This window comes from Mercenaria mercenaria, chromosome 19 (assembly GCF_021730395.1).
Source record: "Mercenaria mercenaria strain notata chromosome 19, MADL_Memer_1, whole genome shotgun sequence".
Classification (NCBI taxonomy): Eukaryota; Metazoa; Mollusca; class Bivalvia; order Venerida; family Veneridae; genus Mercenaria; species Mercenaria mercenaria.
This window is the reverse complement of record NC_069379.1, coordinates 43,187,001-43,199,384: the sequence shown is the minus strand read 5'-3', so window position 1 is coordinate 43,199,384 and position 12,384 is coordinate 43,187,001. Positions and strand designations below refer to the sequence as shown.

The following is a 12,384-nucleotide window of genomic DNA, read 5'->3' as shown; positions in this document are numbered from 1 at the left end:
ATGTCTAACAATAGATCCATACTCCACTAGAATATGACCAAATGTCAAATGATTTTGCTTCTATCTTCTCATTCTTTCTGTTTTACTACTAACTTGTAAAAGATTGGGTTTTTTGCATTTCAGAGTCTCTTGATTTATTTCAAAGAACTCTTGATATATTTCTAAGGTCCAGTGCTGGTTTTTATTGAAAACAGAAAATCTGTTGAATAGTATTTGTGCAATGTCTTGTCCGTAGACACTTCCATTGCATGCCTTGTTTTTGCCATAACAAAGGGAGGGTTAGAAAGAAATGTATTATTCCTTTTTTGATAGCTTTTAACATTTATATAAGTCATGTATAAGATTAAAACATATTCTATATCCATTGTACTTCTCAGATTCAGATTGTACACACAAGAATAAATGGGTAACATTTTGCATTTGGAAGAAGTAAGTTTCATTAGAAATATATTTATTCTATATTTTGTAAAACCATTAAGTGTGGTGTATCATTGAAACTTGATAAATAGCTCCAGTATGATTTCATAAATGATATTTGTCAAAAAAACTTTGTTTCTTTAGTGTCTACGGACAAGACATGTGTCTACGGACAAGACATTTTGCAATTCAACAACTATTTATATCTATATAACCCAGTTTAATTCCGTCTAATGTTTATCAACTTAGACACTATCCTAGCAGCTTTCATACCAACAGTGATTAAACTCTAATATTGCATCCTTCACAAAGAAAATAGGTGTCTACGGACAGGACAAAAAAATTGGCGCATTTATCATTGTCTGTTCAGAGTCAAATATGAGGAGATAAGAAACTTCTACCTGAAAGAATGCTATTATTTTCAGAAGAAGGTAGACTGAAGTTCACACAGAGACAAATAAGACAGTGAAAAAAGAATTATTTTATAATGAAATCACATTATCTGATATGAGGAAGAGCAAAAAGGCAAAATATATAACAAAACGGTCATGTCAGTCTTCAGTACATAACTTCTGTTGTGGGTAACATAGACAGTTTAAATAACTTGCAGCTGAAAGAAGACGAATTTTCCTGTAAACTAAACAGCACAAAAAGGTCTTGCTGGTTCAGGTTTTAATTAAAATGAAAAGACAAAAAGCACATTTTTTAAGGTGAAACAATATAACACTGAATTTTGGCCTTTTTTCTGTTATTGGACAGCATGGTGTTCGTTTTATATGTACATCAGCTACCTGATAGTAGTTTTACCTGCAACTGGGTAGTGATATGTAACTCCTGAAGTGCTGAAGACAGAATATATAAACATGCACTTTTAAATTTGGGTGTATAACATAGAGCACCTAAAAAGTATGCATTTGATTGTGACTGAGGCGTAACCCTTCCCCTGCTAAATTTCTGTAATGAACTTGTGTGACTTTTCAATTTGGACAGTGCCATTAACTGTTAAAAGGGGTGCTGACCAAAAAGATACTGACTGAATGGCAAACAGTGCAGATCTTGATCAGACTGCATAGATGTGCAGGGTGATCGTGATTTAAGCTGGTCGCAAAGGCAGACTCAGTCTTGTCCAGCATGCTAAGGGTTTTCCATTAAAAATTAACCCTTAAGTCAAGGTTTTGTTTCCCCTTTTCCCAAGTATCTGTCTGTTCTGTCCCAATCACTGCTCTGCCCATTCCCCAGTTAATAAAAAAACACCCACTTTTGCAATAAAAACTTGGATTGTAACATAATGTTTTCATGGTACCCAAATTTTTACCCTGCACCGCTAAAATTAACAGACTGGGCCATCAAGATGGTAAATGCCAATCAAAGTTAATACACTGGTATGTATACATTTCAAACTAAAATATTTTACCTTTTATATTGCAGGTAAAAGTTTGGCAGATTCCAGACGGAGGTTTGAAATCCAATTTAACTGAGTGGCAAGTTGATCTGCACGGTCACGGCAGACGTGTGACTTATATTGAATGGCATCCGACTGCAGATAATATTATTCTTAGTGCTGGGCTAGATTATAAGGTAACATTTTAAACCAGGTCCGATTGAATTATTTGATTTTAAAAGGAAAGTCAGATTTTATATGTAGCTTAAATAGTAAGACAATGGTTGGGGTATGGAAAAGGGATAGGAGGTCAAGGTCACTGTTACTATAAATAGAATTACAGTAATTATAGAAGAATGATCTGGTTGCTTTAAACACACCTTCCACAATTTTAATTGATTAATTTAAAGGAATGTTGGCCTATATATAGCTTATAGCAAGACAAAGGTTGGAATATTACATACAGGAGGCAGGAGGTCAAGGTCACTATTACTATAAATAAACAAAGCAATTAAGAAAGGATGATCTTGTGGCTTAAAACTGATTTTTCATAGTTTTGATGGATTTATTTAATAGAAAGTTTGCCTGTATACATGTATATAGCTTATAACAAGACAAAGGCTGGGATATTGCATATAGGGCTGGTAGGGTCAAGGTCACTGTTTCTAAAATAGAGAAACAGTGTCCAGGCTATGTGAAGACTATTTGAGGCATATGTCAAAATCAAGATATGAGATGCACATGGAACCATTGTGGTTAAGATCAAACTGTGGTTCATCATCTCTTCATCTCAAGTAATTGCCTCACTCTACAAGAGCATACTCACAATTTGGTTAAGACTTTGTACTCATGCGTAGCAGGCAGGACTGACTTGGCCCGGAGTAAAAGTGTCTCTATGTACAGCTGGACTGAGTAATTACATTGGAGAAGATGCAGCATGTATAGCACATTAAGATGCCGGCCTTGTACTATTATAAAGAAGCAAATGTCTGCACACAAGTTGATTTTGATTTTATGAAAAGAAAGTAACTTTGTCTTTAGGTAGCTTATAGGAAGATCAAGATGAGTATTGCATATGCGGCCAGTGGGATTCATAGTCCTCAGGGGTTGCAAAATCTGATATTGACTTACTTTCCATTTTTAGCTCATCTGATTTTTTGAAAAAAAATGATGAGTTATTGTCATCACTTGAGCGGTTGTCGGCGTCGGCGTCGGCGTTGCCTGGTTAAGTTTTATGTTTAGGTCAGCTTTTCTCCTAAACTATCAAAGCTATTGCTTTGAAACTTGGAATACTTGTTCACCATCATAAGCTGACCCTGTATAGCAAGAAACATAACTCCATCTTGCTTTTTGCAAGATTTATGGCCCCTTTTGTACTTACAAAATATCAGATTTCTTGGTTAAGTTTTATGTTTAGGTCAACTTTTCTCCTAAACTATCAAAACTTTTGCTTTGAAACTTGGAATACTTGTTCACCATCATAAGCAGAACCTGTACATCAAGAAACATAACTCCATCTTGCTTTTTGCAAGAATTATTGCCCCTTTTGGACTTAGAAAATCAGTTTTCTTGGTTAAGTTTTATGTTTAGGTCAGCTTTTATCCTAAACTATCAAAGCTTTTCCTTTAAAACTTGCAACACTTGTTCACCATCATAAGCTGACCCTGTACAGCAAGAAACATAACTCCATCCTGCTTTTTGCAAGATTTATGGCCCCTTTTGGACTTAGAAAATATCAGATTTCTTGGTTAAGTTTTATGTTTAGGTCAACTTTTTCTCTTAAACTATCAAAGCTATTGCTTTAAAACTTGCAACTCTTGTTCACCATCATAAGCTGACCCTGTACAGCAAGCAACATAACTCCACCCTGCTTTTTGCAAGAATTATTCCCCCTTTTGGAATTAGAAAAATCATTTTCTTGGTTGAATATTATGTTTAAGTCAACTTTTCTCATAAACTATCAAAGCTATTGCTTTAAAACTTGCAACAGTTTTTCACCATCATAAGTGGACACTGTACATCAAGAAACATAACTCTATCCTGCTTTTTGCAAGAGTGATGGCCCTTTTTAGACTTAGAAAATCATGGGTAGGACAATATTTCTATTATACAAAAAAAAATCAGATGAGCGTCAGCACCCGCAAGGCGGTGCTTTTGTTAATAAGAGCTGTTTTCTACTTGTCTGAATACGTTTTATGCAATAAAACATTCATATCTCTGCTGGTAATTATGGGCTATGGGACAAGCTGGGCAAGTTGGACAGTTGATTTTGCTACCCCTGTAAATCCTTTTTCTAGGCAGTTGATTGTTTTGATTTGTTCCCCTAAGAGGCTTTTTAACCTTTAGCCTGCTGCCGGCAAGTGATTCAGCTTTTGCGACCAGTGCCGACCAAGATCAGCCTGCACATCCATGCAGTCTGATCATGGTCTGTACTGTTCGCTATTCAGTCAGTAAATTTTTAGTGAACACCCCTTAAAATAGTAAATGATATTGTCCAAATTGAGTGATGGACTTGTCCAATTTAGCTCGGTAAGTGTTAAGACAGTTTGAACTGTATTTTAATGTGTATTTTTCAGTGCATTATATGGAATGTTGAACAAGCAGAACCAGTGAATGTAATAAATTGTCACAATGACATTATACAGTCAATATCATGGAATCGTGATGGCAGCTTGTTTTCTACTACATGCAAAGATAAAGTTTTACGAATAATTGACCCACGGGTTGGTGACTGTGTAGCGGTAAGTACTAAATTTATAGTTTATAAAAGAAAAAACACAGATTAACTGCCCGCTTTTCTCAGTAGGGAGAGAGCAGGTCTATGGATTTTGGGGCCGTGAGTTTGATCCCTGGGCAGGCAATATGTTCTCTGAAAATTTCATAAGACACTGCATCTGAAGTCGGTCATCTTCACCTTTGATTCATGTGGGGAAGTTGGCAGTTACTTGTGGAGAACAGGTTTGCGCAGGTACAGAATGCAGGAACACCGGTTAGGTTAACTGCCTGCCGTTACATAACTGAAATACTGTTGAAAAACTGCATTAAACCCAAAAACAAACAAAAACAGATCGCTTCAGGTGTCAAGGGGATAAACATATTGCTGGAGTTATGCATGGGTTTGGAACGATCAGAATGTAGAAAATACAGGGAAAGAGTGGAGGATCAAATGAATTGCATGGCCAGTATGGCAGGGTGATTAGTTTTGCTGAGTTCAAACTACTTTCTTGATGGATGTGGGTTCGAGCCTCACTACCAGCGTAGAATTCTTCATGAGAGGAAACCATCCGGCTGGCTTAAGGAAGATTAGTGGTTCTGCCCAGGTGCCTGCCTGTGATGAAATAATGCTTGGAGAGGCATTTTGGTTTTCTGTTGCCATTACAAGCTTAAGTTACATATAACCTATAGTTTTTTCTATGTATCCGTAAACGCAACACAAAAACAACAAAAAAGTCATTGAGATTAATTTAGAGGGGAAAGAAATAGATAAACCTTAAGGGATTTCAAATCAACACACCACTGTAGGATCAAAACTTCTCTTCGGGTTAAGAAGTCTTTCATGTGAAGAAACCATTGAGTTTGTTTGTTGCTGGTTCGTTGTTGTTCTACCTAGGTGCCTGCTTGAATCTGAAACAAGGCTTGTAGAGGTATGTTGGTTTTTTCCTGCCATTTTAGACTTGAAAATCAACAAAATTATGACCTATAATTATCTTAGTGCAAGATAATAAAGATTTCTTTGTAAGTTTACATGTATATTAAATTTATTGTTTTGAACCTGCCTGATTCACATTTAATTTAATTAGTTGTAATTTTAATTTCAGGAAGCAACTGATGTATTCAGGGGAGTTCGCCCAATGAAAGGACTGCTTTTAGGGGATACGGGTAAAGTTTTCTGTACAGGTTTCTCTCACAATGGCGAGCGGGAGCTTGTGATTTGGGATATAGTAAGTACAGAGCCTGTATTTATCAGAAACTTTAGACTTATATTTAGAAATGCTAAAATTTTTGTTTGCACTATATTTGTAAATCATATACAGATCTTGATGAAACTTTCCAGGATGATAAAATATACTACAACAGAAGTTTGTGCAAAGATTCAGCAACATTAGTTGTTCACAAAGAAAGTTATATTAGTTTGAAGTTGGAAAGTTTTAAAAGTCTAAGTCATATATTTTAGAATTAAATCATTCATGAACACTGGCTCAGATCTTTGAAACTCATAGGAGTCTGAAGTTTTCTAGCTTAAAAGACATAATTTGTCTTTACTTTCTTTGAAATCGTGCAATTTCTTCAGCATAAAAATTTCTGGTTTTAGTTAAATGACCTTTTTTTTTTTTTATTAGAACATGAATTCTGAGACTTCAAAGTTGAAAGATAGCAGCATAAAAATTAAACGGGAGTTTAGACCTTTTGTTTGGTTCCACTTTCTTCTCCACAACAATACTTGAAACATTTAATTTCCTGAACATTAACTTTTGTGACTGTGTCTGAAATGATTTATCCTCCACCTCTAATTCATGTGGGAAAGTTGGCAGTTACTTGCAGAGTACAGGTTTGTACTGGTACAGAATCCAGGAGCACTGGTTAGGTAAACTACCTGCCATTACTTAACTGAAATACTGTTGACAAATGGTGCAATTCCAAAACAAACAAATTACTCAAAATGGTACCAGTTTGAGTTTTTACATCTTACTGAACATCAGTTAGGGTATAGCTGTTGCTTTGCTGGGAATCGAACCAAATTCCTAGTTTTGTACTTCAGCCATTGGACCTGTTCTGCCTTATAACATTTTTTTGTGTCTTTTACAAAATTTCTTAGACATATACATGTATGAGGAATAAGGATGTATAGATTTTTATTTTTATTTTTTCAGAAAAACATGAAGAACCCTTTGATAAGAAAAAATATAGATAACTCTAATGGAATATTGATGCCATATTATGACCATGATACCAAAGTAGTCTTCCTTGCCGGTAAGGTAAGTGTAAGGAGGACTTGATTCATATTACAAAAGGCTATCCTGATCACGTCACTGGTACCAAAACTGAGCCATCATGTTCTGATTGGGCTATTTGGCATGTCCCGCATATGTACCTAATTAATGCCTGCACAGCTGTCTGTCTGTTAGCAATTTCTTGTCTGCTTTGTAACTCTTGAACCCTTGAAGGATTTAAAAAAAAAACTTGACACAAAGGTTCACCACATTGAGATGACATGCAGAGCGCATGTTTTGAATGGCTTGCTCCAAGGTCAAGGTCACACTAAGGGGTCAAAGTTCATATGACTTTGTTTTGTGTCCACTCTTGAACGGCTTGAAGGAGTTTAAAGAAACATGGCACAAATGTTTACAACATTGAGATGACATGCAGAACACATGTTTTGGATGGCTCATTTTAGAATCAAGGTCACACTTAGGGATCAAAGGTAGTGCCTTCGGGCATATATTGCTTGTTAGTAAGGAGTTTCTGTTAACAAAACTTAGAGATGCATTATGTCAGTGTAGTTATAACTGCTAAAAATTACTCTTAATTGATCTTTTGGCCACCTGGCCATTACCAAAATATGAAAAGTCTTTGATACAGCTATGTGTTATCCATTTTACGATACTTGCTTAATCACATGCAGTCTACCTATTGTTCAAAGTGTTCAGTCTGCAATAACCTTTGCCAAAAAGTCACGATAATGTAAACTAACACTGTTTCGTAGGATTAATAAATTTAAATAATATATTGTTCTGTAGGGCGATGGCAATATACGTTATTTTGAGATGACGGACGAGACACCATATTGTCATTTCCTAAATGTGTATGGATCGTCTTCCCCACAAAGAGGCCTTGGTGAGTATTACTTGGCTGCTTGATTGTTTCTTTGACTTGGTGTGTTTGATTGTTTCTTCAGCTTGATTTGTTTGATTGTTTTTTAGAGAAACATGGAAAAAAAACTTTTTTTCATTCTTGTTGGAATAAAATTGAAATTATTTATCAGAATTTTAAAAGTTATTAAAAGATGCTGTCCAACTAAATTTTTATAAGTGCATTAAATAAATTATGCCATTTTGTTTTGCATTGCCTTGGAAATGAAGTGGGTGTTCCATTTTGATCGAATCTCATTTTGAGAATTCTTTCTCAGAGTCTCCTACTAATGATTTAAGGTCCTTTTAGATTGAACAAACATAATAAATACCTCAGTCAGTCATGAAGAAATTTTCGCTTAAATAACACAGACTGTATATTACCACAAGATCTTCGTCAAAATTGCCAGCTGAGTACTTTTTTGTTGTCTGTTTTACAGGAGTTATGCCAAAAAGAGGCTGTGATGCTAGTAGGTGTGAGATAATGAGGTTCTATAAACTACATGCAGCAAGAAATTTTGTAGAACCAGTCTCCATGATTGTTCCTAGAAAGGTAGGAGTTTTTGGGTTCTATACACACAGCAAGAAACATGCAGAGCCAGTTTCCATGATTGTTCCTAGAAATTTAGGGAGTTCTGAGATTCTATATACACAGCAAGAAACTCTTTAGAACCAGTCCTCATGATTTTTTCAAGAAAGGTAGAAGTTTTGAGGTTCTATACACACAGCAACAAACTTTGTAGAACCAGTCCTCATGATTTTTTCAAGAAAGGTAGAAGTTTTTAGGTTCTATATACACAGCAACAAACTTTGTAGAACCAGTCCCCATGATTTTTCCAAGAAAGGTAGAAGTTTTGAGGTTCTATATACACAGCAACAAACTTTGTACAGGGCTCACACTGGCCTCCAAAAAATAATAGCCAACTTTTTAACATATGAAAAATTAATAGCCAAAATTGATGCGGATCTTCGCATGCAATTTTTATAAAAATAAAAATGATCAATTTTAACATATATATTTTCTTAGTTGCTTTAAAAAGTAGTAGGCCCCAACAGGGGGTGTGGGAATCAGGGATTCATGGAAATTACCTCCTTATATTGGTGGTGAGGTCCCACTATAACAATTTAAAATGCTATATTCTGATGGATTTTGAAGGCATTTACAGGACACATATCTTGTATGTGTGTGGCAGCTGAAATGGTTGATATTGACTGACATTATGGACTGGGCAATGGCTCAATTAGCCCCATTCATGCACACACAATATGGACACAGTTGCACATAATGGAAAGTTTACAAAGTCTTTGAGTATCATTCATGTTTACACTTCTTCTTTATAAATATCAAAAGTGTTTTCATGATTCGTTTGACCATAACTGCACTTAAACTGCTCGAAAAGTACAAAGCAATCAGGTCGCGAAATTACGTGATATTTGGCATCCATGCACACTATTGAATTACAGCTTTTTGTCAACAAGTTTTTGATGCTTTATTCAATAAATATACTAATTTTTAAGTGTTTTAGAATGTTTTTACTTACGCTAATTACAGTATGTAAGCAAATTTATTTGTTGATTTTTTTAGTTTGTCCGTATCGGCCATGTTTCTAAAAATAGAAACAGGACTGGGTTTTCCGATAATTTTTTAATTAATGTGCAAAACAAACATTAATTATGCCAGAATTGTCTTGTTAAAAAAAACTATTAAAAATATCTGGCCTGTAATATTTCAACAAATTTCGTTCTTCACAAATTCTGAAAATTCGAAAAAAAAAAAGAAAGATTTTTTTCACTTCGAACAATTTCATTTTAGATTAAAAACACATAGATTTAACCTAGATCCTGATTATTTTTCCTGATATTTTGAAATCGTCGACAGTAAGGTCAGTTTATAATATTTTTCTAGAGATTAAATTAAATTAGCGGTAGTAATAGATGGCAAATCAGTTTTTCATCAGGAAACGGCCCGTACAAATTGGTTTAATCGCGTCTGCCGAATATAGAGTTGAAGAAAATTTGCGTTGGCATTTTAAAATGCTTCAAAAAAGTAGCCTGCCAGTTCAATCTGATTGATAGCTAGATAAGTAAGATTAACTTCCGATTATAATCAGTTTAATTGTCGTCTGCATCCTACCGCCTTAGGCAATGTTATCGGCATAGTTGACACGTGTTTGGAATACACAAGGTAATAAACAGTCCGCACTATCGATTTTCTACACTAGCAGACCGCGGGTTACTGTCTCATTTATGTAGCTATTAAATAAAATAATCGCCAGTTCCTGTCGCCAAAATGAAAAAATATTCGCCATTTAGATAAAATAATCGCAAATGGCGATAATGGCGACTGACAGCGTGAGCCCTGCTTTGTAGAACCAGTCCCCATGATTTTTCCAAGAAAGGTAGAAGTTTTGAGGTTCTATATACACAGCAACAAACTTTGTAGAACCAGTCCCCATGATTTTTCCAAGAAAGGTAGAAGTTTTGAGGTTCTATATACACAGCAACAAACTTTGTAGAACCAGTCCCAATGATTTTTCCAAGAAAGGTAGGTAGAAGTTTTGAGGTTCTATACACACAGCAACAAACTTTGTAGAACCAGTCTCCATGATTATTCCCAGAAAAGTAGGAGTTTTGAGGTTCTATATACACAGCAAGTTTCTTTGTAGAACCAGTCTCCATGATTGTTCCAAGAAAGATAGGATTTCTTTACATCTTGCATGTGTTCAAAAACTCCAATGTTGTGTTCATAGTCATCTTGCAATAGCATTACTTAGGGAGCAGACAGAGTTGTCATTTGAGCATTTAAAGTTAGTTTTGCAAAATGAGGAAATTGCTAAACTGTATTAGAGTTAGGATGGTTACAGTGACTCAAAATATGAAGTAGCAAGTCTACATAGATCTATTTTTAGGTCTGTAACAGCTGTTTTAGCCATTGTTCAGTTCACTCCACTTGAATTATTAAGAGAGGCGGCCATGGTTGAGAGGTCGCTGACCTTGAATCGCTTGCTCCCTCTCCAATAAGGGTTTGAACCTCAGTTTAGGGCGTTGAATTCTTCATGTGAGGAAACCATCCAGCTGGCATACTGAATGTTGATGGGTCTACAAAGGTGCCCGCCCATGATGAGATAATGCCTGTAGGGTCACCTAGGGTCTTCCTCTACCACTAAAAGCTGGAAAGTCACCATATGATCTAAAACTGTGTCGATGTGGTGTTAAACCCAACAAAAAGAAAAAAAAAAAGAAATATTAACCTTTAGCCTACAGGCTGCAAGTGATTCTGCCTTTGTGACCAGTGCAGACTAAGGTCAGCCTGCGTGTCCATGCAGGCTGATCATGAGCTGCACTGTTTGCTATTCAATCAGTAAATTTTCAGTGAACACCCCTTTGAATAAGAAGTGGCACTGCCCAAATTGAAAGATGGACCAGTCCATTTTAGAAATTTAGCAGGGTTAAAGGTTAAGGTATCTGGGATATTTTCTGGACTAATGTTATTACTATGCTTATGTATATTTCAGTCAAACATTTTCCATGAAGATATTTTCCCTCCAACTGCAAGTGCAATACCATCATTATCAGCTGATGAATGGATCAGTGGTCAGAACCGGGAACCAATATTGATCTCAATGAAGGTATTCTTTGAGCTAGGAACCAGTTAGGGAAAGGAGATAGTTCTCTTCTTTCATGCATCTTTTATTTGTAAAGAATCAAGGTATTTAAAGCACTGGTCTGTACTTAAGGTGCTAATAATTAGTATTAATCTTATTTATGAATTGAGCTGAGAACCAGCTACAAAGTTGTTAGAATTTAAACAGGACACTTTGTTATAAAAAAGGGAAACAGTCAATACTTACATTCTGTTATAAAGAATTTTTAAAAGTAAAGAAGCATATAAAGTGTTCGTAATTTACAAAAATCATCTTTAAATTTTAAGAAAATTGCACTTTACTGGTAAAAGTGAGAGCTTTTTGGTTATAAGGTAGGGTTATGCCTTCTTTTTAAATTTGCAAATTAAAAAATCCAGTTGTTTATATATAATCAAAAGTTATGCACTGAAGTGTTCTTTATTTAGACAATAGCTGTGGCTAAGGTACTTAATATTTGCTGTCAGTGCCATAATATAAGGCTAAGAAACAAGTATGGTAGAAATTAAAGATTAAGAAAGTATTCAGTTTTTCTGAACATTATACATAATGTTGGTAAAAATTCATAACCATGTGTTCAAATAAGATGTTCATATTTCTTCGAAAGTCATTCAAAGCATGATGTATATCAGTTATTTTGAGTTTTATTAGCTCGACTATTCATAGAATAGTAGAGCTATTGGACTCGCCCATGCGTCGGCGTCCGCGTCCGCGTCCGCGTCCGCGTCTGCGTCCGCGTCCCGATTTAGTTAAGTTTTTGTATGTAAGCTGGTATCTCAGCAACCACTTGTGGGAATGGATTGAAACTTCACACACTTATTCACTGTGATAAACTGACTTACATTGCACAGGTTCCATAACTCTGTTTTGCTTTTTTACAAAATTATGCCCCTTTTTTGACTTAGAAATTTTTGGTTAAGGTTTTGTATGTAAGCTGGTATCTCAGTAACCACTTGTGGGAATGGATTGAAACTTCACACACTTATTTACTGTGATAATCTGACTTACATTGCACAGGTTCCATAACTCTATTTTGCCTTTTCACAAAATTATGCCCCTTTTTCAACATAGAAATTTTTGGTTAAGTTTTTGTATG

General features: G+C 35.4%; 1 protein-coding gene across 7 annotated transcripts in view; it reads left to right on the top strand.

Annotated features, from left to right (window-relative positions):
• The window catches only part of LOC123542122 (coronin-1B-like), a 204,828-nt gene that overhangs the window by 145,582 nt on the left and 46,862 nt on the right, over positions 1-12,384 (top strand). For all 7 annotated transcript variants that reach the window (XR_008368703.1, XM_053531837.1, XM_053531839.1 and 4 more), the window contains 7 exons: positions 1,846-1,995; positions 4,375-4,539; positions 5,617-5,739; positions 6,670-6,774; positions 7,537-7,633; positions 8,088-8,200; positions 11,163-11,276. Coding sequence is in view for 6 of the 7 variants with exons in the window: in XM_053531837.1 (XP_053387812.1) it covers positions 1,846-1,995; positions 4,375-4,539; positions 5,617-5,739; positions 6,670-6,774; positions 7,537-7,633; positions 8,088-8,200; positions 11,163-11,276 (867 nt within the window). In the remaining variant the exon portion in view is untranslated. The remainder of the gene's footprint in view (positions 1-1,845; positions 1,996-4,374; positions 4,540-5,616; positions 5,740-6,669; positions 6,775-7,536; positions 7,634-8,087; positions 8,201-11,162; positions 11,277-12,384) is intronic.